At 41.8% G+C, this 17,627-nt stretch overlaps 1 protein-coding gene across 9 annotated transcripts in view; it reads left to right on the plus strand.

Annotated features, from left to right (window-relative positions):
• DAG1 (dystroglycan 1) overlaps positions 1-17,627 on the plus strand; it is an 87,308-nt gene that overhangs the window by 58,883 nt on the left and 10,798 nt on the right. For all 9 annotated transcript variants that reach the window (XM_004451877.4, XM_058288497.1, XM_004451878.5 and 6 more), the window contains one exon: positions 1,126-1,525. In XM_004451877.4, the coding sequence (XP_004451934.2) occupies positions 1,241-1,525 (285 nt within the window). In that variant the 5' untranslated portion in view covers positions 1,126-1,240. The remainder of the gene's footprint in view (positions 1-1,125; positions 1,526-17,627) is intronic.

Here is a 17,627-nt window from a genome sequence, read left to right on the forward strand (position 1 = left end):
CCCTGGGAGTGAGTTTGCACTCATTTAATAAATGAGTCCTGCGATAGTGCTTGGGTGTGGAGAGTGGGCAGTCGCTGCACTTCTCTGTGCATACACTTCGGTCTTTCAGACTGTTCAGAAAATTTTGTTGAAAGACTTATATTTTACCACATTTTCTCCCTCTCTGTCTACACACTCAACACAAGTACATGCTTTTTTGCCTCTTGAACCATTTTTGATGCTTTATCCTGAAATATTTCAAAATACATCTCATAAGATTGAGCACAGTCTCCAATAGAGCCATCTTCTCACCTAAGAAAATTAACATTAAGTCTGATCTCTAGCCACATGTAATATTTCCAGATAACCCTTGGAGAACTGTTTTTTTTTTTTTTTTTAAGTGTTTCCTGGATCCAGTCAAGATGTACACACTACATTTTTGATGATGTCTCTAAATGTAGAACAGTCTCCTTACTTTTAGTGACACTGACGTTTGGTGAGACCAAGGCTGTCATCTTGAGGAAGGTCTCACATCATGGATTTGTCTCACTGTATCCTCATGGCCTCTTGTAGTTCCTTTGAAATGGAAATAATAGTGTGAGCCACATAGTTGATTTAAAATTTTCTGAAAAGGGAGCTGAAGTGGCGCAAGGGAGGATTGGTTCCCGGAGCTGCCTAATAAGAATACAAGCAGACACAGAACATACAGTGAATGGACACAGAGAGCAGACAATGGAGGGAGTGGGGAGAACTAAATAAATAAATCTTAAAAAAAATTTTTTTTTCCTGAAACCTCATGAAAAAAATAAAAAGTAGATGAAACTAACTTCAGTATCCAAAATATCATTTCAATATGTTGTCAATATAAAAATTATTAATGAGGTATTTTACATTCTTTCTTCATACTAAGTCTTTGAAATCTGGTGTGAATTTTACACTCACACTTCTCAGTTTGGACCAGCCACACAGTTCAGTGCTAGTAGCCACAGTTGGCTGGTAGCTTCTGTACTGGACAGCCTGGAGTGAGAGGCTTAATTGAAATTAGGGTAAACCATGTTTTTGGCAGGAACACTTGGGAATAGCAGTTGCCTATGCATGACTTTGAAATAGTGGGGATTGCTGAAGTCTGCTCTTCTTCTTTTTCAGGCTGTAGGTGCCCTGGGATGGAGCAGGTGTGCAGAGGGTGAGGATCCAGCACTGGGACCACGTTGCTCCTTTCTTCCTTAGCAAGACTATCAGCTTGAGCGGACTTGAGCCTGGAATGAGGATGTCTGTGTGCCTCCCGCTGCTTTCCCCCCTTTGGGGGAGGACCTTTCTCCTCCTGCTTTTCGTGGCCGTGGCTCAGTCCCACTGGCCCAGTGAAGCCTCGGAGGCCGTCAGGGACTGGGAGAACCAGCTTGAGGCATCCATGCACTCAGTGCTCTCAGAACTCCACGAGGCTGTTCCCACAGTGGTTGGCATTCCTGATGGTACAGCTGTCGTTGGGCGCTCATTTCGAGTGACCATTCCTACAGATTTAATTGCCTCCAATGGAGAAGTCATCAAGGTAAGACTGGATATAAATTGTAAACGAGGAGTAGTTCACATCTTCCATTAGTTTTAATGCCATTTCCTTTGTTTGTTTTTAAAGTAGATAAGCTGTGGGTTTACAGAACAATCATGCATAAAACACAATTCCCATATACCACCCTATAATTGATACCTTGCAGTAGTGTGATACATCTGTTAAAATTGGTGAAAGCACATTTTTAAATTGTATTATTAACTGTACATGATTTAACTTAGGGTTCACTGTGTTGTACAGTTCCATGGATTTTTAAAAATTTTAATTTTTATTCTAGTAACATATGTAAAACCTAAAATTTCCCCTTTTAACAATATTCACATATATAATTCAGTGCTGTTAATTACATTAACATTGTTGTGCTACCATCACCACCATCCATTATCAAGACTTTTCTGTGGTCCCAAATGGAACCTCTGTACATTTTAAGCTGAAACTCCCTGTTCTCTACCCCTGCCCCATCCCCAAGTAACCTGTATTCTAGATTCTGACTCTATGAGTTTGCTTATTCTAATTATGTCATATCAGTGAGATCATAGAATATTTGTCCTTTTGTGTTTAGCTTATTTCACTCAACATGATGTCTTCAAGGTCCATGTTGTCACATATATCAGGACTTAATTCCTTTTTATGGCTAAATAATATTCCATTGTGTGTATACACCACATTTTGTTTATCCATTCATTGGTTTGATGGACTCTAGGGTTGCTTCCTTCTTTTGGCAGTTGTGAATAATATTGCCATGGACATTGGTGTACAAATATCTGTTCAAGTCCCTCCTTTGAGTTTTGAGTATGTACCTAGAAGTGGTATTGCCAGGTCATATGGCAATTCTGCACTTTTCTGAGGAACTGCCAAACAGTCCTCCACTTCGGCTGTACCATGTTACATTGCCACCAGCAGTGAATGAGTATCTTACTTCTTCACATCCTCTCCAACACTTGTAATATTGTGGTGTTTTTTGTTTTTTTTTTTTTCGTTTTTTAATAGCAGCCATTCTAGTGGTTGTGAAATAGTATCTAACTGTGATTTTAACTTGCATTTCCCTAATGGTTAATGATATTGAGCATCTTTTCATGTGTTTTTTGGCTATTTGTGTATCTTCTTTAGAGAAATGTCTATTCAAGTCTTTTGCCTATTTTTTAATTGGGTTGTTTGTCTTTTTGTTGCTGAGTAGAAGGAAATCTTCCTGTATTCAGGATATTATACCCTTTTTGGATATGTGGGTTTTTGGTTTTTTTTTTTCCCAAATATTTTCTCCCATTGTATAGGCTGTCAGTTTACTACCATGATAAAATCCTTTGTGGCACAAATGTTTTAATTTTGATAAATTCCCTTTTCTCTGATTTTTCTTTACTCACGCTTTGGGTGTGAAGTCTAAGAAAACCATTGCCTACCACAATGTTGTGAAGAGTCTTCTCTGTGTTTTCTTCTATGAGTTTTATAGTTCTGTCTCTTATATTTAGGTCTTTGATCCACTTTGAGTTAACTTTTTTTTAATATGGTAGGAGGTAGAAGTCCTCCTTTATTCTTTTAGAAATGGAGATCCAATTTTCCCAGCACCATTGGTTGTTGAAGATACTGTTATTTCCCAATTGAGTGGTGTTTGACTCTGTTAAAAATCAGTTGGCCATAAATGTGAGGGTTGATTTCTAAGCTCTAATTTGAGTCTGTTGGTCTGTGTGTCTGTTCTTGTGCCAGTACCATGTTTTTTTTTTTAAAGATTTATTTATTTCGCTCCCCTTCCCACCCGTTGTCTGCTCTCCGTGTCCATTCTTCTGTGTCTGCTTGCATTATCTGGCAGCACTGGGAAACTGCATCTCTTTTTTGTTGCACCATCTTGCTGCATCAGCTCTCCGTGTGTGTGGCGCCACTGCTGGGCCGGCTGCACTTTTCTCACATGGGGCAGCTCTCCTTGCCGGCATGCACACCTTGTGTATGTGACACCCCTACGCAGGGGCACCCCTGCGTGACACTGCACTCCTTGCACACGGCAGCACTGCGTGTTGGGCCAGCTTACCACACGGGTCAGGAGGCCCGGGGGATTGAACCCTGGACCCTCCATATGGTAGACAGATGCTCTGTCAATTGAGCCATGTCCCTCCCCCAGTACCATGTTGTTTTGATTACTATAGTTTTGTAATAAGTTATAAGTTTGGGATTGTGCATCCTCCAACTTTGTTCTTTTTCGAGATAGCCTTGGCTGTTTGGGCTGCTTATCCTTCCGTATAAATTTGATTTGCTTTTTTCATTTCTGCAAAGGTTTTTGGAATTTTGATTGGGATTGCATTGAATCTGTAAATCGCTTTGGGTAGAATTGACATCTTAACAGTATTTGGTCTTCCAACTCATGAACATGGAATGTCCTATTTATTTAGACCTTCTTTGATTTCTTTTAGCAATATTTGTTAGTTTTCCAGGTACAGGTCCTTAACATTCTTGGTTAGATTAATTCCTAGTTATTATATTCTTCTAGTTTTTATTATAAATGGATTTTATTTCTTGATTTTGATTTCTTCCATTTGTTAATTACTAGTGTATAGAAGCACTGTTGATTTTTGGGTGTTGATCTTGTACCTCACCACCTTGTTAAATTAAGTTAATTGCTCTAGGAGCTTTGTTGGGGATTTTTCAGGATTTTCTGCAGATAGAAACATCTGCAAAAAGAGACAGTTTTACTTCTCCCTTTCCAATATGGATGCCTTTTATTTCTTTTTCTGCCTAATTGCTCTGGTTGGAACTTCCAGTACTGTTGAGTAACAGTGGTGACACTGGGCATCCCTATCTTGTTCCTGATCTTAGAGGGAAAGTGTCCAGTCTTTCACCATTAAGAGGAAAGTAGGATGTTAGCTGTGGGCTTTTCATATATGCCCTTTATCATGTTGAGGAAATATTGGTCTGTAGTTTTCTTTTCTATGGTATCTTTATCTGCTTTGATCTGAAGGTGATGTTGGCTTGTAGAATGAGTTAGGGAGTGTTCCACCCTCTTTAATTTTTTAGAAGAGTTTGAGCAGAATTAGAGTTGAGTCTTACTGAAATGTTCAGTAGAATTCCCCTGTGAAATCATCTGGTCCTGGATTTTTCTTGTTGGGAAGTTTTAAATTATTGATTGTATTAGTCAGGGTTCTTTAGGGAAACAGAACCGAAGAAGATATCTGTAAATAGTATGAGGTTTTATAAAATTTTCTCATGTGAATGTGGGGATGCACAAGTCCAAATTCCACAGGGCAGACTGCAAATCAGAGGCTTCAGTGAATGTCTCGATGAGGTTCCAGGCTGTCTGAAGTAGAGATGGGGATTCTCTCTGACTCCTGAAATCACCCCTTTTAAGGCTTTCAGCTGATTGGATGAGATATCACTCATTGCTGAGGGTATTCTCCTTAGTTGATTGTAGATGTAATCAGTCTTCTACGCAATCAACTCGATGATTAAAGTCCATGAATGCCCTTGTATTAAAATTACCTCATTGCTTACTTGACCACAGTACCGAGTACCATTATATGGCTGAGTTGACACATTAGCCTAACCATCACACTGATTCAATCTTTTTACTAGTAATTGGTTTGTTGAGATCTTTTATTTCTTCTTGAGTCAATGTAGGTAGTTTGTGTTTCTGAGAATTTGTCCATTTCATCGAGGTTATCTAATTGTCATACAGTTGTTTATAGTATCCTCTTATAATCCTTTTTATTTCAGTGGGGTTGGTAGTCATGTCCCCCTTTTCATTCCTGATTTTCGATATTTGTATCCTCTCTTTTTCTTTGTCAGTCTAGTGAAAAGTTTTTCAATTTTGTTGATCTTTTCAAAGAACAAACTTGTTTTTGTTGATCCTTTCTTGTTTTTGTCTTTTTTTTTTCTATTTCATGTTATCTCCACTCTGATCTCCACTTGATCTTTTCAAAGAACAAATTTGGTTTTGTTGATTCTTTCTTGTTTTTAGTTTTGTTTTGTTTCTATTTCAGTTATCTCCAGTCTAATCTAATCTTTGTTTATTTCCTTCCTTCTGCTCTGGGTTTAGTTTCTCTTCTTTTTCTATTTCTTCCATTTTTGAGGTTAGGTCTCTATTTAAAGTCTTCTTTTTTAATGTAAGCATTTAGAGGTAACAAATTTCCCTCTCAGCATTGCCTTCACTGCATCCCCTAAGTTTTGGGGTGTTGTATTTTCATTTTCATTCGCCTCAAGATATTTCCTAATTTCGCTTCCAATTACATCTTTAACCTATTGGTTGTTTAAGAGTAGGTTGTTTAATTTCCACGTATTTGTGAATTTTCTCTTTCTCCCTCAGTTACTGATTTTTTAGCTTCATTCTGTTGTGGTTGGAGAACTATACATTGTATGATTTAAGCATTTTTGAATTTGTTGAGACTTGTTTTGTGACCCAATGTGGTTTATCCTGGAGAATGATCCATGTGCAGTCGAGAAGAAAGTATTTTCTTTTTTTTTAGTGCCGTGTTCTGTGTATGTCTGTTAGAACTAGTTGGTTTAGCATGTCATTCATATCCTTTAGTTATTGATCTTCTGACTAGATGTTCTATCCATCATTGAGGGTGGTATATTAAAGTCTTCTATTATTAATATAGACTATCAATTTCTCCTTTCAGTCAAATATGGAGGATAAATATGAAAATTTGCTTCATATATTTTGGGACTCTGCTGTTAGGTGCATATGTATTTATAATTGTTACATCTTCCTGTTGAATTGTCCCCTTAATCAATATGTAATAACAATCTTTGTCCCTCATAACTGTTTTTGGCTTAAGGTCTGTTTTATCTGATATCAGCATAGCCACCCCAAGCTCTCTTTTGGTTACTACTTGCATGGTATATATATGTTTTTCCTTCTTTTACCTTCATTCTACTTGTATCTTGCAGACAGCATATAGTTGGGTCATGCTTTTTTATCCATTCTGCCAATCTGTGCCTTTTGACTGGACAGTTTAATCCATTTACATTTAAGGTTTCTACTAATAGCTTCTTCCATTTTGCTATTTAGTATGTATAAGTCTTACACATTTTTATCTCTCACTTCCTATTTTTATATTTATTTATTTTCTTGTATTGTACCTTATTGAGTGCCTTTTCATTTCTATCTGGATATATTTTTCATCTGTTTTCCCTGTGGTTACCATAGGATTAAAATTTAACATCCTAAATATATAAAAGTTATATTTGGTTTGATACCAATTTAACTTCAATAGTGTGCACATATACTTTCCCTTATTCCCCTCTGTCTCCCCACCATTTTTAAAATTTACCATTTATATTTTTGTATATTTTATGTCCAGAAACTTTGATTTATCAATACTTTTTATGCACTTGCATTTTAGCACCTGTAGGATATAAGAAGTGGACTCACATACCAAACAGTGCCATTTAATAATACTGGCATTTATAATTACCCAAATGGTTACCTTTACCATAGGTCTTTATTTCTTTTTGCTGCTTTGAACAACTGTCCCTTTCAATCTGAGGAGCTCCCTTTACCATTGCCTGTAGAGCAGGTCTAGTGGTGATGTAATCTCTCAGGTTTTGTTTGTCTGAGAATGTCTTAATTTTACCTTTATTTTTGAAAAGAGAGTCTCCCCAGATAGAAAATTCTTGGTTGACAATTGTTTTCCTTCAGTACTTTAAGTTTTTCAACCCCATTCCTGCTTGCCTCCATGGTTTCATTGATGACATATTGGCTCTCAGGCTTACTGGGACTCCCTTGTATGTAACACATTGCTTGCCTCTTGAAGCTTTCAGATCTCTCTCCTTGTCTTCTGCATTTGATAGTGTAATCAATGTATGATGGGATATATTTTTCTTCATATTTACCCTGTTTGGTATTCTCTGAACTTCTTGGATGTGCATATCTCTCTTCTAATCCTTCTGAGACTCCTATAACACATACACTGGTGCACTTGTTGGTGCCCCATAGCTATCTTAGGCTGTTTATACTTTTAATGTTTCTTTTCTCTTTCTCCTCCTTAGCCTGACTCATTTCAAGTGTCTTGTCTTCAAGTTCACAGATTCTTTCTTCTGTCAGCTGCATTGTGCTCTTAAAACTCTCCTGGGCATTTTTCATTTCAGTTATTGTGGTCTTTAACTCCAGTAGTTCTGTTTGGTTCCTTTTTAAAATTTCTTTCTTTTCAGACTCTCGTATTATTCATTCATTGTTTTCCTGATATGCTGTAGTTCTTTCTCTGTATTTCATCTCCTTAAGCATTTTTAAGATCAGTTTTTTAAAGGCTTTGTTTGTTGTGTCCACATTCTCATCTTCTTCATTGGTGTTTTCTTTTCCTTTTCATCCTCTTCCCTTGGCTAGGCCATCATTTCTTGTTTCTTTCTTTGTCTTGTACTCTTGCTGTACATCATATGTTTTAATATTTACAGATGTTAACTCTGGAATTTACTCCCTGTGATGTCTGTTTCCTGGTTCTGAAACCAGGTGGTGATAAGACAGAGATTTTCTTGGGCTTCAGCCCCTTTCTCAGGACGGTCTGCCCAAGGCAAATGCACTGTGCAGGGTTTTTCCTGTCTTATTGGACCTCTGTCTTTTGCTTTTTAGTTGTTTTGGAGTTTCCCTGTTTATAGAAGTTTGGTTGTCCTATTTTCCAGGGGACAAACCTCCCCCTCTTGGGTATCTAAAACATGTAGGCTTTTGTCCCAAACTGTCCACCTCTATAATTTTTGTACTCCTAGAGGGCACATTCTTTGAGGAGGCTCACCCCAGAGAGGGCTTTCCCAATTTGGTCTTTCCCAGCCAGAACAGGCCAGGGACCCACAAAAGGGCGCAGAACAGCTCCAAAGTGCCCTGTGGAGGGGGTCAGGAAGGGCTCCAAAAGCTTCTCTGATGGTTCCCCAAAGCTGAGCTTCCCTGGCCTGCTCAGCAAATGCAGCCCTTCAGCTAACTGTCCCCTGCAGGCCTGAGGAAGCCCTGAATCTTTAAATCTCCAGCCCTTCCACCCTTTTCCCAGGCAGGGTTGAAATACTTGCTGCTTCCACCTTTGTCCAGGGTTGATTAAAAAAATAGCTGCCCTCAGAGTCAGGACCCAGCGTTTGAATTCGCTGATCAAAAACCATAGATCATTGATTGGCTGTGCTTACCCCTATTCTTGGGGAAGATTTTATGTCCCTTTCTGGATGGGACATAAGTGAATGGGTGCTAGTAGCTGCCATACAGAGAGAGCAATTTACAGGTCTTTCTGTAATTTTCAACCTCTTCCTCCTACTCTTCCCTGGATGCTGTAATGTTTTTCTGGCCTCTGGAGTTTCAAAATAGTTGTTTCAGACATTTCCTGCCTGTTAAATAGTTGTTTTGGTGGAAGGACTGAGTACTGGAGCTACCTACTCCACTGTCTTCCCTGGAAATCCTCTCCCTCAGTTTTTTTTCCCTTTATTTTTAAAGACATTTTAGATTATATAAATGTTACATAAAAAATATAGAGGAGTGGGGAGAGGGGGTGGGGGATATATGGGGACCTCTTATGTTTTTTAATGTAACACTTAAAAAAAAGAGAAAAAAAAATATAGGGGATAGGGGAGCTGATGTGGCTCAGTGGTTGAGTGCTAGCTTCCCACATATGAGATCCTGGGTTCAATCCCCAGTCCCAGAATCTCAAAAAAAAAATACAAATGACAAAAAAATATAGGGGATTCCCATATACCCTACCCCCCACCATACTTTCCCCCATTAACAACATCTTTTATTAGTGTGATGCATTTGTTAAAATTAATGAACACATATTGAAGCACTGCTACAAAGCATGGTCTATAGTTTACACTTTGCACTGCACAATTTTATAGATTTTGACAAAGTGTATAATGGCCTGTATCCATCATTGTAATATCATGCAGAACAATTCCAGTGTCCCCAAATGCCGCATGTTCTATCTATTCTTCTCTTTCCCTCCTCTCAAAATCTTTGGTGACCACTGTCTTTATATCAGTGTTACAAGTTCTTCCATTACTAGAAAAATGATAAGTCTACTTTAGTCCATCATTGAATTCCCACCTTATGTTTGTTCATTCCTTAATGTTGAGGATTTGGGAATGATGTTGCTCACTCTGCTTCCAATTGAGAGGAGATTTAGATCTTATGGGGCAGATGGATAGAACTGTCTTACTTGCAGTTGGGATGGACATTGTCCATCATCATACTTTTGTTAATTGCCCTGGGTGAGTCCGATGAACTGAAGAATAGGTATTACTACAACTCGGCTGAAATTCAGGGCTCAACCAGCATATGAACAGCTGAAAATTTTAAGTCTCTGAGACGTATATTTAATGGATATAGTGCTAATTATAGGTTCAAATACTCTCTCTCATTTTTTATAGAAAATTTCTCTGGAATAAAATTCTTGGTTGGCAGTTGTTTTCTTTCAGCACTAAGAATTTCAACTGCTGCCTTCTTGCCTACCTGGTTTCTGATGAGAAATCGGCATTTAATCTAATTGGGACTGGCTTGTACATAACATGTTGCTTTTCTCTTGCAGCTTTCAGAACTCTCTCCTTGTCCTTTGCCTTTGACAGTATGATCCATGCGTGATGGGGCATATTTTTCTTCAAGTTTATCCTGTTTGGGCTCCCATTTTCAGGGTGTCACCATTAAATACCTTTACATTCCTTCCCCAGAAGTTCTCTTGATCACCGAGTTAGGGATTTGGAAGAAGGGCCTATTGTGTATGTAGGGAAAGATTGGCTTCAAAAACCATGGGATTAAGCCCAAGAAATATAGAAGTCTTAACTGCATGGAACCTGTTTTTTTTTTTTTTTAAGAATAAGGTATAAATAAATATAGTTTTGTTTTAATTTGGTATTCAAATACTACTGCACCAAACTTCAGCCCTGCTCCATCTTCTTTCTGGGGAAACATCCCAGAGAACAAGGGACTCTGAGGCCTGTAGGCAGAATACTGACCAACATGGCTGACCCACGATGGGAATGAGGAAACGGGAAGCTTTTATTTTAAGAAGCACTATCCATCTGCCTTGGGCTGTGGAACCTTGGAATTTCCCCTAGGTCTTGAGTGAGTTTGTGTGGTGTGGGGAGGTGTTCCCCTTAAGGTGTAAATAGCTCCTGGAGTAGGAGTTGGCAGTTTTTCTTAAAGGGTTAGATAGTAAACATTGAAGGCTTTCTAGGCCATAAACTCCTCAACTCTGTGATATAGTCAAAAGTAGCTATAGACTATATATATATATATTTTCTCTTTTTTTATTGTCTTTTTTAAAAAAGATACATAGAGACAATATATTAATAAATGATAAGCATGGCCGGGTTCTAATAAAATTTAATTTATAGACTCTGAAATTTGAATTTTATATAATTGCACATCATGAAATATTCTTTATTTTTCCAACCGTTTAAAAATCCCAAAACCGGGAAACGGACTTTGGCCCAGTGGTTAGGGCGTCCGTCTACCACATGGGAGGTCCACGGTTCAAACCCTGGGCCTCCTTGACCCGTGTGGAGCTGGCCATGCGCAGTGCTGATGCGCGCAAGGAGTGCCGTGCCACGCAAGGGTGTCCCCCGCGTAGGGGAGCCCCACGCGCAAGGAGTGCGCCCCGTAAGGAGAGCCGCCCAGCGTGAAAAGAAAGAGCAGCCTGCCCAGGAATGGCGCCGCCCACACTTCCCGTGCCGCTGACGACAACAGAGGCGGACAAAGAAACAAGACGCAGCAAACAGACACCAAGAACAGACAACCAGGGGAGGGCGGGGGGATTAAATAAATAAATAAATCTTTAAAAAAAAAAAAAAAAAAAAAAAAAAATCCCAAAACCACTTTTAGCTCATGTACCATACAGAAATAGATGGTGGGCCAGATTTGACCCATAGCCATAGTTTGCCAACCCCTGCCCTGGAGCATTCCTTCCCTAGAGGTGGGGCTTGAAAATGAACTAAAAGTATTCCAAGAGCTATGCCTTGTTGTGGTGCTTTTTATATCTACTCTGCATTTCTACTTCTATACACTCACAGTGTTCCAGCTATCTATTGCTGTGTAATAAACTACCTCAGAGTTATAGTGGTTTAAAACAATTTGCTTTGGTCCCAATTTTGTGGGCCAGGAAGTCAGGAATCCAGGGCTCATGTGGAAGGTTCACCTCTGTTTTACTTGGCATTAGCTGAAATGGCTCAACTGTGGCTGGAAGGAACCACTTCCAAAGTGGCTTATCCTTGACTGCCAGTTGGTGAGCTCTCTTGGCTGGAAACTTACCTGGGCTGTTGGTCAGGGTCCTTGGTTCCTTTCCAGGTAGACTTCTCCACAGATTGCTTGCGTCTCCTCACAGCACAACAGCTGTGTTTTGAGATTGGGTATTCTAAGAGAGAGGAAGTGAAAGCTGTAGTCTCTCAAGGCCTGGGCTTGGAAACTGGCATTTCCATTGTAATCCACTGATTATAGCAGTCACAGAGCCCAGATTTGGTAGGAAGGGGCATAGACCCACCTCTTGGTGGGAAGAGTCGTATAGAATTTATGGTTATTTTTAAGCTAGACTCCTTGAGCTTAATGGTCTGAGTGGGGCAAGTTGACAAGGACCCCTGGATCCTGTGTGCCTGTGCCTGGCTGTGTCTTAGAAGGGGGACCCAGGAGGAGGAAGCAGCACCACAGAACCACTCGTGGTTCATTTCCTGCTCCTGACCAGCAGGAACTGAGCATGGCAGAGCCCTTTGGAGATGCTTCTGAGGGAGTTGACAAAATTTGGTTATCTGGGGGGGTGATGGAGGTGAGTGAGAGGAGTTGGGGAATCGAGCATTTTAATAAAATATCAAATATGGGATCTCAACTGCAGGTAGATGGGCCTTAAGGTCCCCTGATGCTGAATCCTTCAGAACTTTGTAGAAACATATTTGCCTTAATTATTGATTAAAAGAGTTGTTTGAAGAGTTTTTTTCAAAGTTGGGGACAATGCAGCTGAAGTCCTGGGTGTGAGGAAGAATTGCTTTGAGGCCACGATTAAACATGTCTAAGGGAGGAGGAGAGTGGTGGGTGGGGCTGTTTTTGAGATTTTTGTTAACAAAAGAAGATGGTGGGAAGCGGCTGTGGCTCAATCAGTTGGGCTCCCGTCTACCATATGGCGGCCCTGTGTTCACATCCTGGGGCCTCCTTGTGAAGGCAGCCTTGTCCGCATGATCCGGAGAGCTGCCGGCCTGCAAGTGCTGTGGAGAGCCGACTCAGCAAGGTGACACAACAAAAAAGGGAGACAAGCCAAAAAACGCGGAATGCATAGCAAATGGACACAAAGAACAGATAGCAAGCAAGCTGCAAGGGGGGGGATAAATAAATAAAAATAAATACACAGAAGAATGCACTGCGAATGGACATAGAAAGCAGACAGCAAGCAAAAGAGCCATGGGGGGGGGGGATAAAAAAAAAAAAAGAAGGTGGTGGTACAGGGCAGGCAGATACCAAGAGGCATCCAGGCTTGAGATAACCAGTGACAAACCAGGTGTGAGCTTGTGTGAAGTAGCTGGGCCTCCTAGTGGATGGACCTGCCTGCATCCTCCTTGAACTCCCTTCCTTTCCTTTCTTGTCTCCTTCTCTTTAAGTCATGGCTTGTTCTCAGAGTACCTTGTGATCTTGAGGCCGACTGTCCTTCTGAAGCTCCTGTACCAGCTCACTTCCACTGAGTTCTTTCTCGTTTGCAGAGTGTTTACACACTGTTTCCTTGTTACCTTCCTAATACCCCTGCAAGACATATGCTGATCTAATGATTTGATGAAGAGCAGCCATTTTGTTAGGGTATATTCTTGCCCAGTTTCAAATTTGATCAAATAGGGAAACCCTGCAGTGGCTGCCCTTGTTCCTTCACTGGAATGTTTTACATGGATTAATCCTGACCTTGAACTGATGTTATGAGCTAGGTATTTGCCTTATTTGGCAAAGAGACTTACTTAATCAGCTTATTCACCAGGGAGTAAAGAGATTTTACTAGGAAAACAGGATTTTATCTGAGCATATTTATCTGTGGAAAGCAGACCATTTAGTAGCTGATCAGCCTGTAGAAATACAGGGTGTGACTTCATCCCAGACTTGCCATCAGGGCAGCAAGTGTGAATGCGGTGAAACAGGAAGGAGGAGTCAGAAGGTTAACAGGCCTGACCTCATCATTCTTTTTGTTTATTATTTTTATCCTCTGATCCCCCCTCTCCCTGCCCCTGATGGCTCCCTTGCCTGTCTGCTCATTGTCTGTCTGCTCATTGTCTGCTCATCTTCTTTAGGAGGCACCAGGAACCGAACCTGGGACCTCCCATGTGGGAGGCGGGTGCCCAATTGCTTCAGCCACATCCACTCTCCTGACCTCATCATTCTTGAAGCCTTTGGATTCCCCACTTGTAAAACAAGGTGAAAAGTCTATATTAAAGGAAGTTAATTTTTTCACTTATTATAATAATGATGCACAAATGTACATTATAAAAAATGCAGAAAAGAAAATATGATTCCTGTCGCCTAGAGCAAACTTCTCCATTATTCTCTGTGCTCATCAATAGGCATCTATGCCATCTGGATATATTTTTAAAATCTTTTTTTTCACTCACTTTAGTTTGAGTTTTTCTCCTTGGTCGTTAAGTGTTCTTTGAGAATGTAACTTGTAATGGCTGCCCAGTATTCTTACAGTTTAGCTCATGGTCCCAAGGAGCCTTGTTGGGGTGATTCCCAAGTCAAATCTGGGGTGCCTCGCTGCTGCCCTACATACAAGTTGCTGCTGTCATTCTCCTTTTTCCTCAGTTCTTGACCCCTCGGTCTGTTCTCCATACTGAGGCAAGACACATCTTTCTAATACTCAGGTGTACTTAGAGCCTCCCTTCACTGAGCTGCCCTTGCTCAAGTCCCACATGGTCTGGCCTCCACTAATCTGGCTGGCTGTCCTTCCCCTCTCTCCTTTGCATACTGTGTGGCAACCAGTAGCCCCTTTCTTCCCCTTGAGCACTCCAAGTTCAGGTTCACCCCCGGCCTCTGGCTGTTTTTTCCTTTCAGGTGTGGACCTTGAATATGCTCTAGACCGTTGGAGCCCTTTTCCTCCACTTTGGTGAAAGCAGCTTTCCCCTAAAACCTCTCGTCGTCTTAGCAAATTTCTATCCTTGAAATTCCTTTTTTTGTGTCTGGATTTGCCTCCCATCACATAGTAGGCCCTCAAATGTTTTGTGAACTGGCAGAGGCAGTGAGGCCCCCTTCAGTGCCTACGAAGCTGCTTTGGTGTTTGAAGCCTACCCAGCCATGCGCCAGGAGAAACACCAGCCCATGGTAGGGTGGCCTTGCCCCGTTTCACCCTAGGCCTGGTGATGCACACACACTTTCAGACTTGTCTTCTTGCTGCATTTTCCCTTTTGGAAAGCAGCACCTACCTGTCTTTCTGACTCTTAGCCTTTTGTTTATTGATCTTTTATTAGTATGGACTCACTGTTTCCTTGTTTCTAATAGGTTTTAATTTATTGCTGTCCTTAATAATTGTATTCATTGGGAGCCCATTTAAGCAGACTCTTATGTTCTTTCTTTTGTATGTGTGTGTACAGACTTTTATTATACCTTTAAAAAAATTTACTTAAGAAATATTTAAAACATTTTAAAAGTATGGAAAGTAATAGGAGACAGTAATAGTTTCACTGCTCAAATTTAGCAAATACTATCTTTGTGCCAAAGTGGAAGAATGAATAATTGTTCACTAGGTAGACAAGAAAAGGAAGAACACTCTAAGGAGATCCTCAGTGATTCACTCCTTTCATAAAAGCCTTACCTTGAGTGACGGGGGAAACTGACTTGTTTGTAACCAGTGGAATATGGCAAAGGTGATGGGAGCCACAGTGTGCCACTTGGTGTCAGCCAGGTGGACCTGTTGGGTTACATCAGCTCCCAAAGCAAGGGCTTCCCTGCACTCTGTACACCAGCCTGCAGAACGTTTGTCTGGAGAAAGCAGAGGGGACCTGCTTGCCTAGAGGGTGCGTCCCTAAAATCCCTCTGCTCCACCCCACACCTTTTCATATCTCTGGCCCTTGTCTAGTCTTAGCCTGGCTCATACCTGCTGCTTCCCCTGCCATTTACCAGCTCTGCCACAAGAAACGAGATGCTATTATTGATCCCAAATTATCTCCCAAATGAATTCCATTGACTTGACTTTGTAAGAAGGGTCTGCAAGGCTGCCTTCTGGCCCTCACGGCAGCATAGCCTTCCTGGGAGTCCTGGGTTGCAGGGTTCCTGTCACCTCTTCTGTAGCTTCTGGGTTCCCCCAAGCAAACGATCGGTGCTTCCTTGGACCTGACTGGATGTCTGTCTGCAAAGCTCACCTTGGGTCTTGACTAGCTTAGAGCACCTTCCTTCCCAAAAGGATTGTGGGGATGGGTTCCACAGAGGCTAGCTTGGCTTTTTGCTCTGTGGGCCCTGGGTTGTCTGTCCTGAGCTGGCCATAGTACAGGTCATCTGTCCTGATACTTTCCTGCCTTGGGATTGGCACTGGCCCTGCAGTCACCTCTTCTTCTGATTTGAGAGTGTTGGACTGGCAGAAGAAGGCGATCATATCCCTAGAGAGATGCTAACCCCTCCTAGAGTTGTCATGGCAGAGACACATTTGCATCTCATGAAACGACTAGTGGGGTTCCCCTCTAGAGCCCCCTGGATTTTTATTTCATTTGGGTAGAGCCTGCAAGGATGGCTTTTTATCCCCACTTCCCCTCAGTCTCCTTGCCTGGAGACAATGTGGACTTTGCCTCGGCCCAAGATGTCAGCAGCCTGGGAGCAGCCCTTCCTGGGGCTGCGCTCTCCGCTGCTGGCATGGGCCCCTGATTGTTCCCCTGAGAACAATGGGTACTTTTTTTGGCCAGGCAGGGAAGCTCATGAAAGGAGCATTTCTTTGGATGCTTGAGAGCTTTGTTGTGACTCGGCCTGTGCGAGATGAACTGCAGTTTCTTCCTGCCTTGAGTGGGTGGTCCTGACTTCTGAATGGACCCCTTGTGAACATGGTGCACCGGGAAATGCGGGTTGGCAACGAAAGGCGTCTTTGGGGGTGGCGTGTCAGAATGGCATTTGCCCAGACTCATCAACTCAATAGAAAATATAAGTTTCTATATTTAAAAGAAAAGATTACGGCTGAGAGAGAATACAACACAGCAAAAATAGTTAATGTCAAGAATTGGGACTTCTGAGAATTTTATTCATGGCTGTGACTGTTTATGTTAAGGTGCCCCTTACTTTTGGGGGAAAAGATGAATTTTTGTTTTTTAGATGAGAACAGTTAGCATCAGGCACATGCATCATAGACCAGAGGGGCACTGCCTCTGGCTGGACAGATCATGTGCAGAATATGATCTGGTGGCCTTAGCCTTATGGCCTTATGTGAGGTGTTCATGGTCTGAGTGTGTAGCAGCAGGACCAGTGATTGTCTCTTCTGGGCATGGCTCTGCTCTACTCAACAAAACAAGACCCTTGCACCCATGTGCACCAGGGTTCCTTGCTTCAGGTGAGGACAAGGGTTTGGGCTTCTGGTCCCAAGTCAGACGCTCTTCTGAGCTGTGCTGCCTTCCTGCTGTCTGGCCGTGTGACTGTATGTGTCATTTGTGGAAACTGAGTCTGGCCACAGAGCAGAGTTCTCTCATTGACATGAGTGTGAATCAGCACCGAGGGGATCCCTGAAACCTGACTAGAGGACTAGACTCCCCGGAGGGACCGTCTCCTGCCTCCTTGAGCAGAAGAGCCCACACAGCTAGCCAGTCTGCTCCAAGGAGCCCATCAGGTGATGTCTTACCATGCAGTAGTTGTGGGACTTAGAAATGGCAGGAAAGAAATGTGGACAAGCACTACTTCACATGCATGTGAGTGCCTCCAGGGTGCTCTCTATAGTGCCCAGCAAGAGATGGCTGTGGGCTGGCCCACTTCTGCAGCCAGATCAAAGAGTGAGGGAACTCAAGGGTCAGGAACTCTGAGGTTTCTAGAGGTCCAAGCAGTAAGGCACCACAGGGCAGCAGTTTGTGCGACTTTGAAATGGACCACTGAGGAAACCCTCCAGCAAGCACATGTGTAGGGAGGACTCAACCAAGGGCCCAGCCTGCACCCCAGAAGCACCCCTGTCTAGAGGTGTTGGTTGGAACATGCCACCACAGAGACCCAAAGACCCTC

Source organism: Dasypus novemcinctus, chromosome 26 (assembly GCF_030445035.2).
Source record: "Dasypus novemcinctus isolate mDasNov1 chromosome 26, mDasNov1.1.hap2, whole genome shotgun sequence".
NCBI classification, from domain to species: Eukaryota; Metazoa; Chordata; class Mammalia; order Cingulata; family Dasypodidae; genus Dasypus; species Dasypus novemcinctus.